At 40.8% G+C, this 25,141-nt stretch overlaps 1 protein-coding gene across 13 annotated transcripts in view; it reads left to right on the top strand.

Annotated features, from left to right (window-relative positions):
* PRRC2C (proline rich coiled-coil 2C) overlaps positions 1 to 25,141 on the top strand; it is a 69,985-nt gene that overhangs the window by 4,146 nt on the left and 40,698 nt on the right. For all 13 annotated transcript variants that reach the window (XM_077181935.1, XM_077181937.1, XM_054638186.2 and 10 more), the window contains exons 2-11: positions 11,789 to 11,956; positions 13,052 to 13,229; positions 16,592 to 16,695; positions 19,665 to 19,796; positions 21,687 to 21,859; positions 22,206 to 22,285; positions 22,894 to 23,027; positions 23,109 to 23,196; positions 23,461 to 23,602; positions 24,565 to 24,639. In XM_077181935.1, the coding sequence (XP_077038050.1) occupies positions 11,842 to 11,956; positions 13,052 to 13,229; positions 16,592 to 16,695; positions 19,665 to 19,796; positions 21,687 to 21,859; positions 22,206 to 22,285; positions 22,894 to 23,027; positions 23,109 to 23,196; positions 23,461 to 23,602; positions 24,565 to 24,639 (1,221 nt within the window). In that variant the 5' untranslated portion in view covers positions 11,789 to 11,841. The remainder of the gene's footprint in view (positions 1 to 11,788; positions 11,957 to 13,051; positions 13,230 to 16,591; positions 16,696 to 19,664; positions 19,797 to 21,686; positions 21,860 to 22,205; positions 22,286 to 22,893; positions 23,028 to 23,108; positions 23,197 to 23,460; positions 23,603 to 24,564; positions 24,640 to 25,141) is intronic.

The following is a 25,141-nucleotide window of genomic DNA, read 5'->3' as shown; positions in this document are numbered from 1 at the left end:
AAGATGTTAAAGCTCCTCTGCAGCCATTTGGCAGATGCAAGTTAACTTCCATGGAAAATGGATTCTGGAGTGCTGAGAGACAGATGCAGAAAGCTGCCTGTGCTGATAAGGCTTTTTCAACTTATTTCTCATCTTCTCTTTTCCCCTTTTTCTGTGGTCCAACCCAGTGTAAAGCAGAGGTCTGGAGTCAACCATTACTGTAATGAACTGGTGTTGTCCAGAGCTGTTGTCAGTGTGGTGTTGGCAGCTGCATCTCTTCCATGCTGAGCATTCCTCAGTGAACAAGGAGATGTGTCTGTTCCAAGAACTGAGTGAGTCACAGGGAAAAGCATGTAACCAGAGCTCCAGAGGATAATGGGCAGCAGGTAGAAGAGCCTGTGAGTGGCTGGGAGCTCTCTCCAAGCTGGACCAGGCCGAGGAACAAAATTCTGCCACCTTTATTTGCATTGCAGTGAGATTTTTTTACTGCTGCTGACAGCCTGTTACAAGCTGGAGTATTTGGCAGCCCTGGCTCTCACTATCACAGTGGGAGTATCTTAAAAACCTTCAAAATAATGCTGGAACATCTCTTTAACACAGAGAAGAAATTATGTTTATTTTTGATGTACATGAGTCAGGTTAGGAATAATAGAAGTAATGGGCAGCAAAGAATTTGGGCAAGGTGGGAAGTTTTAAATGTGGTGACAAGTAGCTTAAGTCATTACATAAGTGATTAGAGTAACTGTTTTAAACTTTTTTATATAATGGTGAGGTTGTACAAGAGTTCAAAACTGGTTTTTTCTGTAGGTTCTTATTGTTGAGTGCTTTCATCTTCAGGTTGGAGCCTTCACAACAGAAACACCTTGAGAAGATGAGCACAAAAGAATTGGGGGAAAAAGCTGGCAAAGAGGGGAATAATTTTGGCACGTGTGTTCTAAAGAAGAGGGGAAATCCTTAAGGATGTGGCCCTAAAGTTGTTCCTGTGCTCTGTCAAAATATTCTGTAGGAGCTCATGAACAGAGGAACTTGCCTGAACATTATTTCCAAGCAATTAATAACAAATTTCCAAATTAAAACCCTTTAGATGTAATTATTTCTTATTTAAGGATTAACTTGTGAATATGGGCTTTGGAAAAACAAGTATAAAATTTTTTACTTATTTGCAGTTGGGGTCAGGGATACTTTAAAGATCCAGAAAAGCATGATGAGAAATCTGCTCAATGTTGTTGTTCCTGGGGAAGAATGCTGAAAAAAGTCTCACTTCCTCTGTGAAAAAACATTAATTATTTCATGGGGCTTGGAAATTGTGGTAAAGGAGCAGGAAATGGAAGTTTTGAAAGAGATTCCTTGAGTTACTCCCAGCAAAGGAGTGATTTAAGTTTTTTCTCCTAATCTGTCCTGCTCTCTTCCACTGCCCAGGTTTACATGGGGTGGGTAGGAAGAGTTGAAATGTGAGGGTTGGTAATAAAGAGGTTTTTGCAGTAAGTATTAAAGGGAAAAATGAAACAGTGGAAGGATGGGCATTGGCTGTAAATGGCTGCAGCTTCTGCTCATCTGTTGGGCATCTGGTCTTTTTTCATGTATTTATTGATTTTCTTTCACCAGCTTCCTAGAAGGAAGTGTTTTGCACCAGCTTATCACTGGGAGCAGCTTCAGGAGGGGAATCGTGCTGAGCTGTTGTTGTGCTAACTTCCCCCAGGCAGCACCTGCAGAGCCAGCTCACCTCAGAGGAGAGGCTGAGGCTGCTGCTGTAGCCCCGCTGTGCCTTTGTCTTTTGTCCCCCTTTTCTCAGCCTGACACAGCAGCCACCACTCAGGGTGCCACCAAGGAGGATGCTCCCCATGTCACTTCGTGTGTGGGGAGAAGGGATTTGCTGAGATTTCTGCCTTTCCAGGCTTCTGCTGGGTGGTGTGGTTCAGTTGAGCAAGAAACAGAGTGGTGCTTGTGACAGTCTGCTGAGTGTGTTTGTAATTTTTATGGGATTGTTTGTGATCCTAACCATTACCAGATGCCTTTACAGAGAGCTGCTGGGGTCTGGATAAACTGATCTCAATTAGCTATGAAGAAGCTTGGTGAATAGTTGTAATTTTTTCAGTTAAAAATCTTTCTGACAGGTAAGACAGGTCATGGTAGTGTTCTGTATTCAGAGAAAATGCTGCCTCCCAGGCTGCTGCTTCAATCCTAAACTTTGATAGCAGGTACACAGCTTCTTTCTGCAAGAATTTGCCTTAATTTATTCCCTTATCTTGTGCTCAAAAATAGGCAGTGATTCAGTTTGGTGAGCTTTGAAGTTTTCTCATTCTTCCAAATAATGGAAATTTCTTTAATAAATGGTTTTGCAAATCTTAAAAATAAGTCTCATTTGGCATCTGCAAGTTGAAAAGCTAATTGGGCAAAAGCACTTGCATTGTTCTGTTCCCAGAAATAATGAGAATGCTTATCATTATGATGCTCTCTTTAATTCTATAGAAACTGTTTGGGGCTTTTTTCTGGCCCTGGCTTTCTTCCAGAACTTAAAAACTCCTGCCTCAATTAAAAATTTACAATTTATGAAAGTTTCTTAACCAGCTGCATGAAGCTGGAAAATCAAAAATCTGTCTTGCAAAAAATTCACTTAATACTTGATGTCGAAGAAATCAGAAAAGACTTGTAAAGACTTGTAAAGACCTTGTCAGGCTAAAAGTGACCTGCAGAGAAATCTGGGATGTTGGGTTTTCAGAAAAGAATAGATTTTTGGTTGGAACATGTTTGGTAATCTACTGTAACATCTAAATTGTAGCTGTGTTGGGTTGGTGCATTGCCTTTGCCCAGTTTGGTGCTGATCTAGGTGGAGTCTCTTTACTGGAATGTCTTGAAGAATCCTTTGTGGCAGAGAAACTCAGATAATTTGCAAAGGGCTGACATTGAAGGAAGGCTTCTAGGACAGGTATTGGTGGTCAACTCCTCATTTGCACTTGAGCTGTGCTTGTGGTGTTGAGTTTCTCTGCACTGGTGTGGTTTGTGTAGAACAAATGGGAAAAGGAGCTGGACAGCTGCAGTACCAGTGAGGGCTGTGCTGTGTTTGCCATGTTGCCCTGTGCTGCTCCCATCCCACAGGTAGGAGGCTTTTGGGCCTCTGACAGCTTTTCATTCATGTGCCAGTGAGCAATAAGGTTTGGTTTGCATTGCTGCCCTGCTGTGCCTCAACCCAAACTGGGAATTGCTCTGAGAAGAACTGGGGAAGTGTGATGGCTGTTACTCCTGGAATCTGCAAGCAGACATGTGGAGAACTGTTTCACTGAACATGGTTCCACATCACCTCCATCAGCAGTGGGCAGCCCTACAAACCTGTGGGTGCACAGACATACAGACAGACACACAGACAATGCTGCAGTGCTGAGGCTGCTGTGCCTCTGCCAGGACCGGTCTGGACCATCCCAGTAGAGGGGAATGCTGAGCCCAGGGTGCATTGGGCACCTCCAGGCACATTCTGATGCTTATGACTTGGTGCAATCAGGTTCACAACTTCAACCTTTTGGTCCTTTCTCTTTAGTATTTGTATGCAAATTCCATCAGTCTGTTAGCCTAAAGAAATATTCCTCGTGTTGCAAAGAAGTTTGAAAAAAATGACCAAAGTAAATTTTCTGAACTCAGAAACCAAATTAAAATCACTTCTATCTAGATCTTTTAAACCAAGCATCAATTTTTTTTTTAAATTAAGGATTTGAGCCTTAAGGCTGAGTTTGGACATCATGTATTTCACTTCTTCAGGGTACTTGACCACCAGAGTAGGAGTTCTGTAGGAGTCTGACTTGCTTGAAAGTGCTGCTGTTTGAGGTGGCAGATGTTGGGCTTTCAGTCCAGAATAGTAGAAGAGCTTTTGTTAAAACTCTCTGGTGATTCTTGTACCATTTTTCATTATCTAACCTCTGGAAATGCAAAGAATTACCAGACACAAAATTCACTGAAGGGAGTTTCTTAATTTTACCTTGCTTGATACTCCACTTTGAAAATCGATATTTTTTGAAATCAATTTCTGTTTTAATTGTAAAGTTATCATTACAATAGAAATAACAGTATTTCATTATAAAGCTACAGCAGACAGGGTTATTATATCTTCTGCATGTGCAGTAGTTGAGAACTGAACGAAATTTTTAGGGAGAAACTTTCTAATTTCAGCATTTTGTTTTAAGAATAGCTGTATTTATGCTTGAGTGCATCTCTAAATTGTCTCCTTAGCTCCTTGTAAAAGGCAGAGGTCAGTGTAAGGGGTGTCTTGATGAACAGCTTCCCTTAGTCAGTAGGAAGCTGAAGACCAGACTTGGGCCATTGGTGTAAAATATGGAAGAAAGAGACAAACATTGAAAGCATTGAATTCCTGGATAACTGCATTGTTGTAGGTAATATTGAAATAGTATTTGTGAGGACACTGAACAGCTTTATTTTATGCTCTGACTATAAACATGCAAAAAAAAATTCCACAAAAAATGAAATTGAAACTGCTTTATTTCCACCCAAAGTTCCTAAATAGCTGCACTGGCATCATTTCTGCCTGTGAGGAGAGGGGATGGGACCAGAATCTCTCAGTTACCTAAAAGGAAAAGATTTCATAAGCACTAGAAACACCAGATGAACAAAAGCAGCTGTGTGACACCTGAAAGTATTGAGTGCATTTTTGACAGCTTTATTGCCAGTGTGAGTTTAACCTGTCTGTGCCTTTTTAATCCCTTGTTATGTGGACACATTTAAGTCCTGCTGATTCTGATTGAGCCTGCTGATCAAGCTTCTTTTGTCAGGGCTGTTCCACAGGAATATGGTTGCATTGAAATATTCATGCACATACTGTTAAATAGATATTTAAATCTGTGGATAGAGACAAATTTAAGGTTTGCTGTACTTGAATCTGTGGGGTTTTTAATTATTTTTTCTTTTATTCTCAAGAAAAAAAAATGAATAGAACTGACATATTTTTTTTTTCTGCAGTAATCATCCTAAAAGTTTCTTTAGTGCCATGTTAGCCTTAAAATGCTCCCAACAAAAATTCCCTGAGCTGTTGTGGCTTGTTGCTGGTTTTCCTGTTGGGAAGCCAGGGTTTAGGTGATCAGTATTTCTCCCAAAAATGGGTTCCACAAGCTGCCTTGCAGCCTTTCTAAGGCAGCACATTTGCTTGCCCTGTAGATTGCTGGTTCAAAGGAACATATGCTTTGAAGTAGTTTCTGAGTAGAGGTTTTTTTTGTGGGTGGCTAATTTGGGTTGTTTGTCATTGCTTAGCTCTATTTAGACTGTTGTTGCATGTCTGTTAGAATTGATGCTGACATATTTGTGGATGCCCATTTCTGGCATCCCCAAACTGCATTTTTATAGATGCATTTGTGGGGATGATGCCCTAAAATGGCTGTCTAGTGTCATGGTGTGTTTCCCACCTGGCACACTCAGCTTTGGTACTCTTCTGGAAAGACTTTTTTTAGCCTTTAAAGAGGAGCTATTTGAGGAATAATTGAACTAGCAAAGCCTGCTTTGCTCCAGCTTTGTCTCAGGATGGAGTGTCTTGCTTCTGAGGAGCCAAACTAATTTTGATTTTTTTCCATTTGGTGGCTGTTGAACTCCTCTGTAGATTGTGCCCATCCCACAGTTCTCCCACTGAGGTGATGGGTACAGAGGAGATGGTGATTAAAGGGGTTTTTGGTCCTTCTTGGCTGCCAATCTCCATGGATTTTACAGAGTCCATGCAATCAGTGCTTTGTACCCTCATTCAAGCTGTGCTGGAAACCAGTGAGCCCAAAATCTAGAGATGGGAGAGTGTATAAGTGAGACTTTCTAAGGATAGTAAACTTGTATAGAATGAACTGTACTGAGATCTACCCTAAACTCTTCAAAACTCTGAGGAGTTTCTCCTCTTGTAGGTCCTAGAGCCTTGATGGACATACATGAAGGAAAAAAGATTGGAATCCCCAAAGTTTTCCTGCAATTTTCAGCCTACTTAGCAGAAATCTGCTCGATAATAAACCTTGCTGCAAGTGGCTCTTGGAGGGAAGGGAAATCCTGATTTGAGAGGTTTTATTTATTAGATGCTTAGATTTGACAGAGACTTCTTTGCTACCAAGCTTGTTTTTTGGGTCATATTAAGCTGATAGTGCTGCAGTTCTTAAGAATTCTTAATAGTGGGATAAATGACCAGAGCTTTTGTATATTTGTTTTGTTATGTTTTTGTAAATAAAAATTGGGCTAAAAATGCTGGTTCCAGAGGTGAAAGTGTGAGGCCATCAAGAAGAGATTGTAGATAAACATCCATGTCAGAGGAATGTTTAATTGGAATTCCATTTTTTATCTGTGTGCAGCCTTCCCCCTTCAAAGCCACATCCAAACCCCATGTACTCAGTAATTGCACAGTATTTTAGAGTGTCCTTTTAAAATAATAGGATTCCATGAGACTGGCTTACAAAAAGCACAAAAAAGGCTTTCTTGGGTTCCAAGTGCTTTCACTCCAGTATCCTCTGTTTCTTTGTTTTAAATTGGCATTCTCTTTCTGTAATTGATTTAAACTGGTCTCTTTTCTGAAGATCACACAGTTGTTTTTCAAAAATTCATATCTAGCTGGAGATTATGCTTAGATTTTACAGCAGTGGGCAGTTTCTTCAGTTCTAGAATCTAAATATGCCAGACTTACAGTTGAAATGAAAACTTTGTCTAAAATTTTTAATGCCACATTTTTATGTGTAGTGAATTTTTTTTTTTTAATTACTAACACTGATTTGGGAGCATCTGCCTCTACAACCAATGGCATATGTGGTTAAAAAATTTAATTTTATATATATTTTTTAAATATATGTATAAATGTATATATTTTTATCTATTTTAAATATATGTATAAATATATATTTTTATATATATATTAAATATGTGTATAAATATGTTTTTTAATATATTTATATATAATTTTTAAATTTTTTTAGTAGTTGTATTTAGTTCCAGGATTTACCAGAACCACATTGTTCAGTGTCCCAGAAACAAAGCTATTCTTAGAAAAGTGAAGTTATGGCTGGATACAAATAACAGATTTGTATAAGATGGTTTTTACCCTTTCACTGCTTTTAGTGTGCTTAAAATAATGTATGGAAATTCCTTCTGGATTGGTTTCTGTTTTGAGAGAGGTGCTAATGTGTCCCAGTTATGAATAAACTTTCATGTAGTGTTTTTGGTGATGTTTCCCACTTCACAGATGGGCATTTGAGGCACTGAGAGTTCAGATCTTCACCTGGTTTGAGTCTTCAGTGGTGCTCTTTGCCTTAAATCATTTCAGTGCATCTTTCTCCAAATGTGGCCAAAACTCAGCCCTTGGAGTAGAGCTGACAGGGACTAGAGATCCTTGCTGTGTTGAATAGGAATTGTGAGAATTATTCCAGTATTTTTAATGCTCTAAATCCTGGGAAGCTCCTGTCCAGGTTTCCTGTTCTGATTAAGCTTGTAGGCTGAAGAGGTGTGGGCTAGGGGGTTAAGATGGAAGGACTGCATTAAATCTGACTGTAATACTGCTGAAGAAGGCTCTTGACATGTTGCACTAAAAATCAGACCTTTTTTGTCTAGGTAGGAGTTTAAAAATGCAGTGTATAAAATATTGTTTGTCATCTGGTCTGACAAGAACTTAGGAGTCAAGCTGTTAAATGTTTTCTACTTCTTGCAACTCAGTCCTCAAAAGTGACCTCAAAATACGCAAGATTTTTCCCTTGTTTAAGTAAAACTTTTTTCTGAAGCAGAGGTGACACCTTTTCAAGGCTGCAATTGTTCCTAATGGAACACAGTGCAAAGTTTGCAGGAGTAACAAATGGTATCAGTAAATTCTAAACAAGTCCTAGAGGTGAGTTCTAAAATGATCAGGAGAGCTAAGAATTTAGTGGAATATGTGTGGGGGTTTGTTTGTTGGGGTTTTACTATTAAAAACATGTTTTTGTAATCTGGAATCCACTTCATTCAGTTTGTTCTTGTACCAGCTCTAAATGTCTAAGAGGGCACAAGTAAATATTCCTTAACAGAGACCAGGATATTTAGAATTTGTGGCAGCCTCTTTGAGTGCTATTTTCTGTACACAAGCTTCTGAGTTCCTTGAAGGATTTAAAACAGTCAACCAGTTGGAGTCTGAAAAAATAGTCTGGTACAGAAATTAGAGTAATAATTTTTACTTTAAAATCTTCAAGGCACAGTGAAGTTCAGTTAACTTAGTAAATAACATTGCAGAGCAGGTTTGCTCCAGAATTTTGGGAGCACTGTGCTCTCTGTAGTTGTGCATGATAGTAACTGTAATCATTCCCAGTGAGCAGCTGACTTACTTAAGTTTCTTGATGGTGCAGTGAACCCTGCCAAGTGCCATTGTGGCTTGTGCTGTCCTGTCCTGGTGGCTGTCACTGTGCTTTCTTAGCTTGGAAAGTGCTCCTGATGCCTTGTGTGTCCTTAGGGGTGCTCACAGCTGCCTCTGCTACAGCACACAGCCTAAACTAGTGCAGAGCAGCACTTCACTGTGAGGATTTGACTAACAATAACATGGAAATGCTGGGCAGATAGGGACTCACCTCGGGAGGAAAGGGCTCCATGTGTCCTGTGGTGAAACACCTCAGGTGTTCTGTACAGAGGGGGTGATTCCAGTGCTCAGGTGTAGCAATGTGGCACACACAGCTGAAGTTTGGATGAAGTCTTGGAGCTGGATGGTTTCACATGGCTCAGAGTCAGGCATTTGTCTCTTCACAGCTGATGTCAGGTGGCTCTGAGTGCTTGTTTAATGTGTGACTCGGCAGGATGTTTGTTCAAGGCTCTTCAGAGGGAGGGTTTGTCATCCCTGGCTTCAGTACCTGGTCTAAAGTCTAATTTTGTAAGAATATCTTCTTTGGCAACCAGTATCAGGTCTAAATGTACTTAAATATATCTATATATTGTATATTATCGAATATATTGACCTGCCTAATTGAAATTATTTATTTTGTGCAAGTCAGATTACTGAGGAATGTGCAGTTTTAATCATTGTAAAACAGTTTACTTTTCTGTGTAATACAAGTTGGGAAAAACTTGTCAAACAGCATGAATTTTAATAGTATAAAAGGCTTAGAGCTCAGTTGTAATGAGCAGACTAATTTTTCTCAATTAAACATAAAAAGAGGTATTCAGGGAATGTGTTCACTGCCCTGTTCTTGAAGCTGTCAAATGTTCTAGAAAGAGCAGTTGTTACAGTGAAGGTCTGCCCAAGTATGAAATCTGTATTGCTCTGTAAAAAAGTGTTATTATGATTAAGATTTCCCATATTTCATCTCTACCAGCGGTGCAGGCTTTGGAAGAATATGACAGAAGATTATCTTAAACCACCCTCAAACTGCTTTCTGCTTGCTTTGTCTGTATCTGTTAGGGCTTTGCTGCTGTTGACAATTTTGTGGGTAAAAAATGACCCAAGTTGTCTTTTTTTAATTTATTTGTTTTGTTTGCCAGTTTTTAGATTATTCACCTTTGTGAAGCTGCTTCTTGTTTACAGACTCCTTGGCTGGGATGAGTCTTGGGCCAAAAATTAAAACTCTGGATGAGCTGTTTGCACTTGAAAGAATGTGTGAGCACAGTGATTGTAGTTTATGACTTGATACAGTTATAGGCTCACCTCAAAGCTGGTTTTTCACCCTCTGCACTGGGCAATTACTGCCCGGGACCTTCTGATGCTCCAGGATGATTGTGATGGACTCCTTATCATAAATACAGAATCTACATTCCAGCCACAGACTTGGCTGCTAGGCTGTCCCTCATCTATCCCAAAAAACTACACTGCAAGGTTCCACTGGGAGCCAAAGCTCAACACTCAAATATCTTTACAGGAAAAAACCCCCCCAGTCTGAAACATGAATTGAGACAAGCTTATCTTTGGAGTTATCAAGCAACCATTCACTCTTCAGGCTGCCCCAGGAGTTGCTTGCAATCCAGCATGTCAGGCTTTGCCCATCAGTGTTATTCATGGCCAGACTGCTGCTTTCAGCCTGTCTGGAGACCTGAATCCAGGCAGACTCGTTTATCAGGCTGGGTCTGCATCAGACATGAGCCTCTGCATTGGCCTTTCCTTCTGGAAGGAGATCCAGTTCACCAGAAGGAGTTCTGTGAAAGAGCCTGGCAGACTCTGTCCCTTCCACTGCTCTGTTCCTCTCTGTTCCCAGCCTTGTATTTATGGAAAAGAATCCATCACAGTCATCCTGGAGCACCACAGAAGGTGCTGGGCAGTAGCTGCCAGGAGCACAGGGTGGCAAAGCAGCTTTCAGGTGATCCTTGAACTGCAATCCCTGTGCTCACACGTTCTGTCAAGTGCAAACAGCTCATCCAGAGTTCTGATTCCCAGCCCTGCTCCCGTCCTGCATTTCGTATTTTTGGATGACACATAAAATAACTGTTGGTGGAACAGTTGCTGTTGAAATAGCCAAGTGCTGACTAATCTGGAAGAAGAATCTGGGAGTTGCTGCCTTTTTCTAAGGGGAGAATATTTTCTTGGCCCCATACAAGGCTGGAGATTATCCCCTTTGCAGCAGCCTGCATGGATTGTAATAGAATAGCTTCTGGCCCAAGTTATGCTGAAGCTGAGCCATCCCAAGGTTATTTGCCATCTTAATTTCTTTTCAATCATGCCTTGTATATTGAGGTAGAAGGCAGAGGAGGTTGGGAGTGTTATCATACCTGTATAAATTAAATTTCCATGGTCTTTTGACATTGCTGAATGTCTGTCATGCCCAAGTAGGTGCTTTGGTCTTTAGATTGCTTGTCCTTGCAGACTCTTAAATCCATGAGCACCTTGCATGTGAATCACGTTCCCTTTGAAGATCTGCAGCTCTGGGTTTGACATGGGAGTTTGATCACTGAAGGGTTTGAGCAGGATGTCTTGCTTCTTGCTGCCTGCTTTTAGACTGAAACACAAGGCTTTGAGCATGTATAACTCTTCTGGAATTCATGTAGAAACAGATTAAAAATTGTTGTGAAGAGGGTGGCAGGATTTTTGACTGTTAAGAGAAATCAACATGTATAATAATGCTCTGTTTGAGTGAATGCTCACTTGTGTTCCTGCCTGGTGATGAGCAGCAACTCTGCAAGTTCCTTCCAAGAACTTGTAGAGAAGTATCACAGTTAATTACTGGGTTCTTTCTCTCAAGGCCTGTTATTCTGGGGGAAGGAGGGAGGAGAGGAATGACCTGCTGCAAGAGCCCTGTAATTTACTGCTGCAGGAAGAATAGTGTAACTCTTGGTTTAAGGAATTCTCACTCTCCTCCTCTGAGCAGACTGTGTTCTGGTTTTGACAAACAAAAAATTCTTACTCTGTGTATTTAGTGTCTCTGGCTGCTGTGTTCATGATGGTTTTAATTGGAGAAAAAAGAAGCAAATTCCAGAAATACTGTACTGCAGTAACTGTAATTGTCTCAGTACTTGGCTTTGGGAGTGGGTGAGGTCATTGAGCTTCCCCAGTGGGGAAGGAGCTGCTGGTGGAAATTCTGTGTGTCTGTGGGCTTTGGGATTGGCTTTTTATTATTCATTTTCTAGTGAAATCATGGATGGTATTTACCATTTTAACAGTGTTTGATGTTAATTAAATGCTGACCCTCCTGATTTTGTGACATTCTTATTGAAGATACAGAAACACTTAAAAATTCCTGATGTTACATAAGGATAAGGTTTCTGGAATTAATGCATTCCTTGGCATCCTGCGGAATTTTTAAATGAAACAGTGCTAATGGTGTTAAATATGCTGTCCACTCCTGCCCTGTGAACTCTGACTTCAGTCCTGGCTCCTGTTCAGGTTGTTTCACTTTTCTGTTGTTTTTCTCCACAGGCAGATTTTGAGGAGCGAACGGAAGGTACCGGACTCGATGAGTTTCCAGCGAAATGTCGGAAAAGTCAGGCCAGAGTACAAAAGCAAAGGATGGAAAAACAAAGTATGCAACACTCAGTCTGTTTAATACTTACAAGGGAAAGTCACTGGAAACTCAGAAAACCACAGGTGAGTAAGCTCTCTTTAGAGTTGCATTCTTGCAGTTTCATCATTACTGCAGTGCTAATTAAGAGTGCAGAGTATATGAGCACTTAACCACAGCATGGTTTTTCATAACTGCTTGGTGCAGCAGTGAAATGGAGGGATTGTGGAAGGCAGCATTCATTAGAGCTTCTGCTTAGCTGTAAACAGGAATGTCAATTCAGAGAGACAGCATTTGCAGCCTAGTAGGAAGTAGAATGTGGGTAAATAAAGATGTGCCATTCCCCAGCTGTGCATTTTACTGCATTTACATTTGCCATGCTGGAAGTGTTTAATTAAGGAAAAGGCAATGCTCACTTACAGCTCAGGGACTTGGATTTTTTGACAAACACTAGATAAAACTTACACACTGATATCTTGAAAAAGGTGACTGTGAGCCTGCTTTTTCATGAGTCATTGAATGGAGAACCAGGGGGAAATGATGTTCTGAAGGTTTTGAACTTGACAAAGTTGCCTAAATTGTTTGTAAAAGAGAAAAAGAGTCCCCAAGCTTGTTGAAGGTTGCCACAATATTGGTTTTTACCCAGGGCAGTAACTTGTGCTTGTTTACTGAGTTAGGTGCTTGGTAGGTTGAATGTCCTGTGGGGTGCATTAGCTTCAAACTTGTGGTCTGGAGTAAATACAATTTGTAGGAATGTTTTTGCAAGGGCAGCGTCTGCCAGCTGAAATTTGCAGCAATAAGGAAATGGGCCAGACCCATAGGGGTATTCCTGGACTCATCAATGTACATTAAGCTCCAGGAGAGCAAGAGAATAATGCTTGACATTAGCATCATGTTGTAAATGGCTTCTTTAGCTTTCTGTCACTGAATGTTATATATAAAGGTGGGGCCATATATCCTTTTTAATATCTGGAATAGGCATAATGACTCACTGCTCAAAAAGTACTCAGGTCTTCCCAAACCATGTGTTTTTAATTCCTATTTTTAAATAATAAATTCTCAAGCATTTAAAATTTTTAATTCTTAACACTCTTAAATTTTTCTGACTTTCTTACAAAACATTTTTATGTAGCTCTGCCTAAACAGAGTTGTTAACTTGCACTTTCTGTTCTGGCACACAGTTGCTGCACGCCATGGATTGCAGAGTCTTGGAAAAGTTGCTATTTCCAGGAGGATGCCTCCCCCAGCTAATCTGCCCAGCCTCAAAGCAGAGAACAAAGGCAACGACCCCAATGTGAACATTGTGCCTAAGGATGGCACAGGATGGGCTTCAAAACAAGAACAGCATGAAGAAGAGAAGTGAGTTTTCACCTTTTTTTGCACTGACAATTAGAAGTGACAATTCTAGATACTCCATTTCTTCTGCAGTCAAATAGAGAAACTTTTCTTCTTAAAGCTTTTACAGGATTTCTGTGGAATAAAAACAAACCACAAACAAACAAACAAAACCTCTGGCTTGGTTTGCAGGGCCATTTCTCTCAGGATTGCCCAAAACTTGAGATTGGCAGGACCTGGGAAGAAATTGGCTACTCTGGAGTGTTCTCAGTGTAGCTATCAGAGAGGAAATAGCACCACTATTAATTTCTGTGAGGCAGAATCTTGCTAGCAGAAGGATAGTTTTAAAAAAAACCTCCTTACATTTAAGTTGAAAATGATCTGCTTATAAATTCCGTATGAGGGGAAGAATATTTCCTTGGACATGTAAATTTTGATGTATGCTGACAGGAAATACTACAGCATGTTTTTGTAAGATCAGTGTCATCACCTTAAATAAAATTCTCTTGAAACCCCAAGGAGCACAGCAGGAAAATTAGAGAATAGCTTGCAAGTTCATGAGTATGTAAAAATCAGCTTAATTTGCTTGTGCTGATGTATGGCAGAGGAAACTCAAAAATTCTTGGTTTGCATATGTTTGTTTAAGTCTCTGCTTTATTTTCCTAATGGTTTTAATATTTGTACTTTAATTTTTTTTGCTGGAATGCCATAAATTCTAAAGACTTTCAAATTTTTTTTTTTATCTTAAACTCTACACTATTGTTTCAGACTCCTCCAATATGTGAAATAAATAAGACAGAAGTTGTGGCAATGTTGGTGCACTGTTGTATACCTTGTGTGATACAAATTTCCCATGCTCAGTGCATGATTTGTTTCACACTTGTACAGCTAAAGAAAATAGGATGAAAGGATCATGGAATCTTAGAAAATGCTGACTTGGGAGAGACCCATCAGGGTCATGGAGTCCAACTCCTGGTCCTGCACAGGAAGAAATAAAATAGAAACTGAAACTTTTCAGTTTCTAATTGGAAAGTATTTTAAAGCAGTTCTTTTTTGCCATGTAAGCCTAAAATAGGATGTGATTCTCACTGTTTAAGTAGAAGCAAGGTTTAAGTGTTAATTCTTTTCATACAAATTGCTCTGGAAAACACTGGAATTTAGGGACAGTGGTTGTATGTTCTTAGTGCTTGTGAAAGTAAAAGATGAGGTTTAAAGGTTTCCTTCCTCATCTTTCTCTCCCTTTATTTTTCTTTGTATACATTCCTTCATTTAAATACCAATTTTAGGCATCTCCCTAAAAAGCTGATAGACTTCAGGAATATAGTGTTGTGTTTAGCCTTTTATTTTAAACTTTTGAAACTGCAGAGTCCCAGTTTTCTGCCCTGGGTTTCCTTTGGTATTTTAACAACATCTCCCTGTGCTTCAAGGTCACACTGTGCCCTGTTAAATCTGTGTTGAGCTTGTTTGACTAAAGCAGGCCTTTGCATGGCCATGTGCTAGGAGATACCAGACCATGTGTTAGGAGATTCTGTTTACAAACAAATGAGTAACTGTCCCTTATCTGCCACTGGAAGCTGTTTGTATTTCCGTATGTATTACTCTGATAAGGGCCTCAGAATCCAGATAAAACTACTGAGGGAGAGATTCATTCCCAAGAACAGGTGTGTATGCCCAGGCCATGAGGAAATTCTCCAAAATTTGGAATATCTGATGTGTTTGCTCAGATCTCAAGATCATTTGTTTGACTACTGCTGTGTTTGTGATATTTCAACTTGAAATGCTGCAGTTTACATGTCAAGTGTTTTATTGTTCCTCTCAGAAGTGTTGCAGATAAAGGTTACATCTTGATAACAGCTTGCTTTAGTTTAATTCATTTTCTCTTGTATCATTGCATTGGAGTTCACATGGATTTGTTATTCACTGTAATTATGAAAATTAATTACTTTACTGCTTTCTTGAGTTGTCACTCATTCTGTGGGTATTGCTTCAGTCTCTTTCCTGGATAGTGCAGGCTGTTGTGTAGTGATTTGATAAATTCAGCTGAGTTCTTTCACACATCCATATTTGCAGGGCAGTGCTTAGCTAATTAAAATTCTAAATGAGCTTGTATTTGAAACAAGAGATTTGCAAGGAGTAGTTTCTTTCACAGTCTTGTTCCTTGTTTCACTTGTGTCACAAAGTTCAGCCGTGTAAGTCATAAATTTCCCAAAGCCTGCTTAGAAAATGTGCAGCTGTAAGAAATGCAAGTGCAAAACAGAAAAAAATGAGAACTGGGTTTTTTCCCTAGATTGTAATACTCTCTTGGAACATGAAAGTTGCATTTTGTTACCCTATGAGAAGCTGTGTGTTTCTGCCAGCAGTGATCTTTTTGATGGCATTTGCTTCTCTGTCAGTTCTGAGAGTCCTGTGGCGTTGCTTTGGGTTGATCACTGCAGAACCCAAATGGAACTGATTTCTGAGTGGTAGTCCTCAGCAATTTAGGATCACTTTAGGATCTACTTGAAGCATTTACAGTTGTTTCTTGTCAGTGAAGTGACATGATACCACACTGCTTCTCTCTTCACTGGTGGATAAGTGATTCTAGACTACAGGATTTGCCCCAGAGTTGCTGTTTTATCAAAAGTTCTTACTAAGGAGCTAAGGAGTCTTAGTTGGTTTTAGACACTAATGCTTTGAGTCTTAAGTTACCTGAATAGGCAGCTTTCAGAAACAGCCTTTATTGAAGGAGGTTGAACAATATGAGTGAATCTGCAGACTAGAAAGGGCTTGTGTCTGGGCTTTTTACCCTGGACAAAAAGAGTGCTTGTGCCTCTTCATTGTTAAGATGGTGGGACTGAGCCCATTTCTTAAGACTTAATGTTCTAAGCTTCAGTTCATGATACCCATAGAGTTTTTCATGATATCTTTAGCTTTCCTTATCAGTTCCTTTTATTTGGGAATTCCTGACATGTATTTGACTTCTTTCTCTCAGTTCATGGTGGTCTTGAACTGCTTTCCTCTGTTAACTCCCAAGGCAAGAGAACATTAATCCAAATTATTGCCTTTGATGGTTGGAGATGGATTGGTTTTTTTGATTGTCCAATACAATTCTTTAAAAGCTGTAATTCAGTTCATGCCTGGCTGCATTTTCTGCCCAGCCATTTTCATTCATTCCTCTCCTCTTTGGGAAATAGAATCTTGAAATAATTAGTTAATTTATTCAATTTTTTAACTGTTACTATAACAACTCCTTTTATGTAAGAAAATGCCTTTTTTGAGGAAAAGTAGTTATTGGTTGTTCAGCTGCACAGCTCCCCTGTTTTATTCCCTTGTTTGCAGAAGCCATCCTGGCACTGTTACTGTGTGCTCACCCTCTTGTATTCACAAGTGCTTTCCTCTCCTTGCAGGCAGCCAGACGTGCCGCAGACCCAGCCAAAGCCTGCTGTTCCTGCTCCTCCAGAAGCAGCTCCTGTTGCCAAATCCTGGGCCAACACCAAGCCAGGACAAGATGGTGAGTGCTGCTCATCTTCTGCACTGCACACCAGGCTGGGAGAGACCCCCACACTCAGGAATCCCTTCAGGCTTGGCCAGGCCAGTTGGGACTGGGGAAAGTCGTGGGAGCAACATTCCAGGCTGGGAAATGAGCCCATCCCAGCCACTGCATTCATCAGCAGGTCTGGCTCACTTCTGCAAGCTTGGTGTAGTCACCTCTTTTGAATTGACAGGGAAGTGATGGTGGCACCATAAAATCTTCAGTGTGGCTGTGGTGAGGAGGGCAAATCACAGTCACTTCTTCCAATACAAACAATTTTGGCATGGGAAGGAGAGATATAAACAGTTGGTGGTCATTCTGATCATAGTTTTGGATCATTTGGTGCAAAGTATGTGTAGTTTTGCTTCTGTTTAAACATGTGAAACAGCAGTACTTTTCCCTTCATTTTATAAGTTACTTGGTTATTTTAGTATCAAAGTGATAGTGTTTAAGTAGTTTTCTTTCTGGGAAAAACATTGAAGGTGTATTTTAGTATTAAAGTCATAGTGTTAAAGTAGTTTTCTTTCTGGGAAAAAACATTAAAGGTGTGTTTTGAGGGTTATTTAATATAATTAGATGAAAGGATGGAAAATTGTTTCCATCAGTGTGACTCTCAGCTTGAGTGTTTTTATTACAGATGTAAGTTCAGAACTAAATCTTCTTTTAAAATGCTTGTAGAGTGAGAGGTTACTTTAAATTCCTCTGTCCCCATTATGATAAATAACCTGCAATGTGTTGATTCCTTAAGTTTGAGACTCGTGAGCTTTCTGTGTCTATAAAATGGAGTTTAGGCTTTCCAGCTGAAGAATTGAGTTCTTCAAATAATAAAATATTAATAGCATGGAGGTAATTTCTTACATATTATATGGAGTTCATTAACATCATATATATAATGATATTTTGCACTGAGAATTAGAAGTGACAATTCTAAATACTCCATTTCTTGCTGCTTAATGTTCAGTGCTCTTCTGTCAAATATAGAAACTTTTCTCCTTTGAGCTTTTATAGGATTTCTGTGCAATTAAAAACCAAGAATGAGCACTGATGCAAAGTGATCTGCATAGCAGCCTTCCTGCAGAAGCTGATAAGATCATCTCCATGACACAGGAAATAGTGATTGGGCTCAGTAGCTTCCAAATGCATTTAGCTAATTATTTCATAGTTACCATGGCAGCTCGTGTGCCAAGCCCAGATGGCACCCTCATTTCATTCAATTAATGCAGCACTGGGTTTGCAGTTTCAGGCTTTCAGGAAGCAGCACTGGTTGTGAATTGGCAGCAGCTGCTTGCTGTCCTGGGTTTGAAACCCAGGCTCCACCTGTTGTGCTCCTGCTCTCCTGAGCTGCACTTGGCTCTCAGACCTTGCTGCTTTCCAGCACTCACTCAGCCTCGTGCTCTTGTAAAACTTGAGTGAGGCAGGGCTCAACCTTGCTCTGATCCTCTTGGTGGCCATGGAGAGGGGAAAGACTTGTAAAATGTAACAGCAGTGTGTATTTTTCAGCCCATGCTTCAGCTAAAATTTGGAGTAAATTGCTACCAAAATATCTTTTAACTTCTTTCTGAACTGCTGGTTGCCAGTCTGGCTTTTTCAGGTTTCTAGCTTAAACACAGTCAAAGAGATCTCTGGTTTTGTTACTTTGCCATTAAAATGTTGCTCACTGGGTAGGCTTGAGCAGGAAGCATTTTTCCAGATTGATAAAACTCATGAATGTTGCATGCCACAGGATCTCAGAAGGGGCTCCCTTGCCTGGCAGGTCATCTGGTCAGTGGGACTGCTTTTCTTTCCCCTTGAGTAAGTCACTGCATGTAGCTGCTTGGGAACAGCTACAGTCCAGTGTCCTTTAAGAAAAACAAATTAATGTGGTCTGTAGTATGTGAAGTCAGAATGAAAATTGAAAGAGTTTAAGGAAATTTGTAGGCACAGGGATAAATACTGGTATTTGCTGACATGCCTTTACACAGCACAGAGTAAGGAATTTCTCCTGTGTTTAACTCTTTAAAAAACCCAACCAAATGAAAGCCCACTGACATCCCTGCATTTTATCCTTGTGAATGATTCTGTCAGAGACTGGAGAGAACAGAAGTTCTTGCAGTTGTTAAAAAAGTCAGTAGTCAGGATTGGGAGGTTTTGGACCCCATATATTCAGATCCTTGTTTGTGAGTTTGCCCTCTCCCACAATCCATGTACCACATCCTTTAAGGTGGTCAGTAGCAGAGACAGGTACAGGAACAGGCTGTTATTCACACTGTTGGAATGGAAATCTGCATTCAGGTTATTGGTGATTTGGCACAGGAATGCTGCTGATCTAATAGGTCACTATACATTGTGTGTATGGGGAGGAAAGTGATGCAAAGCAGATGCCAACAGAACCTTCTAACAAGGAAAACCTATATATGTGGCTTCCATGCTATGTGCAACAGAAGTCTTAAATTCCAGGCTTGAGTATGATGTCAAGGGTTTTAGAAATCAAAGAATGTTGTTCTGATATTTTTTTCATAGTGTAAAAGCTGTGGCCTTTTAAAGTCCTGGAGATTGCTTACTAGAACAATAATTATTAATAGATTTGCAATTACACACTTGCCCATTCTTGGGTGGACTATAGTTTTACAGTGAAAAGAAGGAAATTTTTGTCTGGAAGGAGTGGGGAAAAGTGTTACAGAGCTGAGGAACTCCAGGTACTCCCAGGGCTAAGTCTTGTTCCATTGTCCATTGTTGCTCTCTAGTATTTCTGGATTTTTCTCAGCCTCAGCAGCTGTCATAGCTGGTCCAGTAAATTTAACAACTTTGGAACCCTTTATATTGCCAGTAAATGACTGTGGCCTTAACACTTCATGGTTTTTATTTTAAAGCTTTATGTGTTCACTCCTAAAGGATGATCAGGCTTCTGTTGCTTTCTGAAGTGTTTTGACTACAGCAGGTTGTGACTCTGTGAATATCTTGCTGTGCAGGTCCACCTCTTCCAATCAATAGTTATTTCCAGCAAGAATTCCCCAGTCTGCCGGCAGCTGGGGATCAGGAGAAGTCAGGCAAGGATAAGGATGCAGCTGAAGATGGATCAGGAGCCAACCTACGACCACAGAGTAAGTGTGAGCTACAAATTGTTGTGAAATTGGTTTGTGTGGAACTTACTGCTTGTGCCCTGTACAAAAGAAATAGAGGAATATGTTGTTTCCATCAGCACACTCCTAAACAGAAGAAGTGGATATTTGGGGCTTTTTTTCTGCTTTTCTGTGTATCTGGTGTGTGGAAAATAAGTGTATTTAATCACTTCCCGTTTTCCCAGGGTACTCAGTACTGTAGTTGTGCTCTGAGGAGCATTTTTAGTTGCACAATACTGGCATTTTCTTACTTCAGTTGCTAATGTCACAGTAGGTGGGATACCTCTTTAAAGAACTCTCCTGGAATTAACTAATTACACAAATGGTGATCAGGGCTGGCCTCAAGTTGTTTGTACTCCTAAGAGTGGAGCCTGAAAATTCCTGAAGAGGAAGTTCAGTCTACAGCATGCCAAAAGAGTGGGTTGTGCCTTTAAAGGCATCTTCAGCTCCTGGATGCAGTGCTCTGACCAGCTGGGTCTGTTTCAGCAGTGGGGGGGATTAGATCTGGTGAAAACAACTGTAACACTTTACATCTCTCAGGAAAGTAATGTGTATTTCTTCCCCAGACCACTTTAATGGGAAGGTATTTGGGACTGTGCTTGTTACCAGTGGAAAACCAAGTTCCTTTCTCCCTCAGAAGTTTGGTTTTGATGAGGTTTGATGGACTAGATGAGCTGTCCCGTGCCAGTGATAGGCACTTTAGAAAGGAGTCTGTAACTCCTTTCCTTGTTACAGGTCTTGGTTTTCCTTGATTGGTTTGTCAGGTCCTGCAGACCAAGGCCTTGTGCCTGTTCATGTCTTGTCTTGATTTTGATCTAAAGAAGAAATTGTCAGGAAAAGGGCCAGCCCCCAATGAGAGCAGCTACGTGTCTGTGCAGCCTCCTGCAGGCAGTTACAGTTTTGGTCAGCACTGTACGTGCTATATTAAGCCCTTCTTTCCTGTCTGACAGCAGAAAGCCAAATGAACTTGGCAAGTAGTCAGTCCCCCTTTAGCAGCTGTGCTTCCCAGCAAAGATAAGTGCAAGAACTGTAATGGATACTTAGGAGCAGAGTTTAACTCTGCTTAAAGGTTTGTGTCCCTAAAGGAACATAATTTACTCTGTGTGTCTCTGAATTTTTGTCTCCATTGATCTGAGCACTGCTGCTAAGTTTACCCTGGTGGATTTTTTTGTTTTAACCTGTGCTCTGCAGGTAGAAATTTCTTAAAGAATGGAGTGCCTGGCACAAATAAGTCATTACAATCCCTGACTTTTCCTGGACAGTTAGGTAGACATTCACACCAGAAGTACAGCCCTTATCACTTTCATTCCATTCTTATCAGTCAGAGATGCAAACCAGACTATACCTGTCTTCATCTGGATACATTCTGTGCATTGCCTTTCTTTTTGAGCTGCTTGAGAATTTCCTTATAGGACTTTGCTGCTTAGGAACCTTGATCTTTGCCTTGACAGCATCTTCACACTGAGTCAACAGTGGCCCACTTAGCACAGCTGAATCTGTTTTCTTTCTTGTGCTATAATCAGTATCCTTCCAAAATTGCACTGTGTTTTGGAAGGTAGAATGGGACAACTAGAGCAGTCCATAAATTCAGCTCTGACCCTTGAGGAACACAGCTGGACCTAGGGCCGAAGAGGATCAGGAGCAGCTTCTGTTGATTCTTGAGTGGCCAGTGCTTGTTGCAGTAGCAGATAGGAACATGCATCTGCTGTGTCACCAAGGGCTGCGTGGGAACAACGTGTTCTCACCATCCCTGGCTGGAAATCTGCAATTTAAAGTCTATTTCTGGCTTTTTGTGTGCTGATTGTGTCCATGCAGATGCTACTGATTGGAGGGATGGGGGTAATAAGAACAACTCTCCTGCTTCTCCAACAGATCAAGAAGCTAAGGGACAAGAAGATGGCAGTGCTACACCAGCAGAACAGAATGATGGCCAGAAGGCAGGAGACAAGAGGGATGTGAGGTTGCCCCAGGTCCCTCAGCCCAAGCTGAATGGCCAGCAGCAGCCACCCATCTCATCCCAGTACAGAGCAATGATGCCTCCTTATGTGAGTGATGGTTGCACGAACCCTTTTTAAGCAGCAGGGATTGGGTTTTGGCTAGTGGGATTTTCTTAGGCCCCTTGCTGTCCCCTCCATGGAATTGTTATCAGTTCTGCTGGAAGGGCAGGACTGAAAGCCAGCACAGGATGTGGCTCATGGAGTTTGAACTTGTCAGGGGTTGATGAACACTTCAGGCGCTTCCCCTTGGGGACCTGATGTCACCCACTTGAGGTATTAAGCAAACTTGAGTGGAGAGTTTCACTTTATTTCCATTACTTCTTTTGATGGTCTCAATGTACTTAATGCAGTAATACTTTTTAATGAGTGGCTTCTGTTTTTAATCCCCTTTTAGATGTTTAATCAGTATCCCAGAATGGCATATCCTCCCTCCATGCAAGGTCCAACAAGATTTCCTAATTCTGAGCCTAGCAGGTAAGAACCCTAAAAATGGTTGTGGTTTCTGTCTGGATATGAACTCTGTGACTTAATTTCAAAAAAGAAATCATTTGCACTGAGTATCTCAATGGTGATTATACCCTTTATAAGAACTGACACTGGTCAGCCTCCCAAGTTTTGGTTGTGTGGAGCAGTGTCATGGGGTGTCTGGAGTTTCAGAGCTCAGCTGGAAAACTTGAGGCAATTCTGCATATTACAGGGATTATGATTGTGAAGAGCAGGAGTCACTTGCAGGAGCATCTTTGAAACTTAAACCAGTATTTTGCCCATAAAAAGACTTTTCCATTGTTACAGTGAAAGTAGTCAACTCCTGGTTGTCAACTTTGATGCTTTCCAATTAAAGTTTAGCTCTAATGCACTATAAAACTAATTTTCCACTTTTCTGTGTGTTTTTCCATAGTGTAGGATAGCTGTGCACATGGAAGGGTAATTATTTGAATTCTGGTAGACACACAGTGCATGAGAGTTCACTGTGCTTGAAACAACACTGCTGTATATTTCAAATAATGATCATACAAGCTGACCTTTTCTCTGTCTCTTGTGGATAAGTAGTGACAGTGGCTTTTGTTTCTGTCATTTTTTAGAGGCCCAAGGGGAAGAGGCCCACCCTCATGGTGCTCAGAACCTATTGAACGCCCGTCCATCCTCAGTGCTAGTGAACTCAAAGAGCTTGATAAATTTGATAATCTGGATGCTGAGGCTGATGAAGGCTGGGCAGGTAAGAACATCAGATTAATGGGCTGTTATTTGTATGCTGAATGTTTCTGAAAGGTTAATTGAACTTTTGTTTATGCATCAGGTGCTCAGAGTGAAGTGGATTACACTGAGCAGTTGAATTTCAGTGATGATGATGAGCAAGGAAGCAGTCAGAAGGAGAAGGAAAGCGGGTGAGTTGGTGCTGCCAATTAGATGGGAAATGTCACTTAACTAGATTTTGGAAAGATTAATGAAATTAGTGCAAATACTCATTCCAGTAGCACTAATTCCAGTAATTTAATGCTGTATTCAATTGCATAACTGCCTGCAGACTCCAGTCAGCTGGGTGTGGAGTAGAAATTATCCTGACTAAGAAATGCTGAGGCTAGGAGATAAATCACCAAATACCTGTGTGTGGAGTATGCATTCTGTTTTTCTTATTTCTTTGCACATAGTGATGAACAAACACCATCAAAAGATTCCCAGAGTCCTGATGGCCAGAAGGAAACTGAAGAACAGACAAATGCCAAGTCTACCACCCAGGTTTCCACAGCAGCAGCCAAAGGGTCTTACAGCAAAAGCTCTCAGCTTGATCAGGTTTGTGTGCTCTTCTCTTGAGCTCCTGTGACAGCAGCCTTGTCAGGAGAGCTCCGACTCAGGTGTCTTTCCAAACTGTCAGGTCAATTAAGGTTATGAACATGAGGGAAGGCATTAGCTGCTGAAAGCATTATCTGAGCTCTGCTAACTGATCAGGTGCTGCTCAGACAACTTAGCTGCCTCTGGTTGCAGCACAAAAATAGCCTGGCTTTATGCAGTGTGTCCTGCCCCACAGCCCTGAGGGGGCAGAGCTCTTCATCAGGCACTGGGGCTCAGCTGACAGGCTCCATACTCTGTGTGTCCATCCCTGGAACTGGATGAAGCCATTCTGCTGTTTATCAGGTTTTCCAGTGGATAAATGGCCCACAGATTTTTCATGGGTGTGGGGATGTTTTTTTAGTATCACAGTCCACTTTGTGCAGTGCAGCTTAGCTGTAATGTGAGTTCACTTCTCACACTAATGGATTTTATACAGACCATGTAGAATTCATCAACTCAGCCATTTTTTGTTTCCTCTAGTAGAGGAATATTGCCATCCACCTCAATTTATCCCTGCTACAGCCCTATTTTCCCCCCTCCCCTCCCCCAGGAAAAGCTGCTGTTGGTTTTGAAAATTTCCCAGAAGTATTTTCTCTTGACACCAGTAATAATGAAGATGGGAAGTCTGAGAGCAGTTTTACTTGCACTTTCTCTCTGTATTAAAGATCACACTGTTCTTTAAGGTTTGATGCTACATTGAATCTAAGGAAAAATGGTGCAGAAACATGAACTTAAATTGTTCAGCTCTCAGTACATAAAAGTGAAAATGTTTTTGCCCTTGTTTCACGTGTAGATTTGTGTTGAATGCAGATGCCTTGTTAGATGGAGTATCTTAATGCAGTAGAAAAGAGTAAATCTAGAATTTTTCAGCTTGGCTGTGGTTAGAAGCTTGTTTAACCTTGGTACTGTGCTTGATCCAACAGGATCGAGGTCCACCACAGCCTTCTATACATGAAAGAGGTGGCCCTGCTCTTCCTCCAAAATCTATTCTACCACCGGTAAGAAAGACTAAAATTGTCCTCATTTCCTTGAGTTAAATTCTTTAAAGCTGTGGTAGAGGGATTTAGACTAAGAGAAGTAAAAATATACTTCACATAATGATAAAACTTTCCTTTACCAAGTAAAATGATTGTAGTGCCTGGGGCTGGTAGGAATGGGACCCCAACACAGCCATGCTGCAGTTGTGTAAAGCTGCCCCATCTTGTAAGTGCCATATGAAATGCAGAAGAATTTCAGGAGCTTTCAGTTATCCAGCCCCTCTTGGGAACTGGAGAGGACGGGAGCAGGGGAACAGTGCTGGAGGGATGGCTGCCAACACAGATGAGGAGATGGAGTCCCAAATGAAATGTGAACTAAAATCTCTCTTATCCTGAGCTACCTTGAAATTCTTGGCTCCTTAAAGGGACTTCTGTCTGAGATTCAGAGCAGCCTCTAACCAAATCTAAAACATGTTTGTTATCTTTGCTGTCACTTTGCCTCGATGGTGGTGGGGAGGAGAGC

Source organism: Agelaius phoeniceus, chromosome 8 (genome assembly GCF_051311805.1).
Source record: "Agelaius phoeniceus isolate bAgePho1 chromosome 8, bAgePho1.hap1, whole genome shotgun sequence".
NCBI classification, from domain to species: Eukaryota; Metazoa; Chordata; class Aves; order Passeriformes; family Icteridae; genus Agelaius; species Agelaius phoeniceus.
Note: the sequence above shows the minus strand (reverse complement) of the source record. Positions and strands in the feature narration are given on the sequence as shown.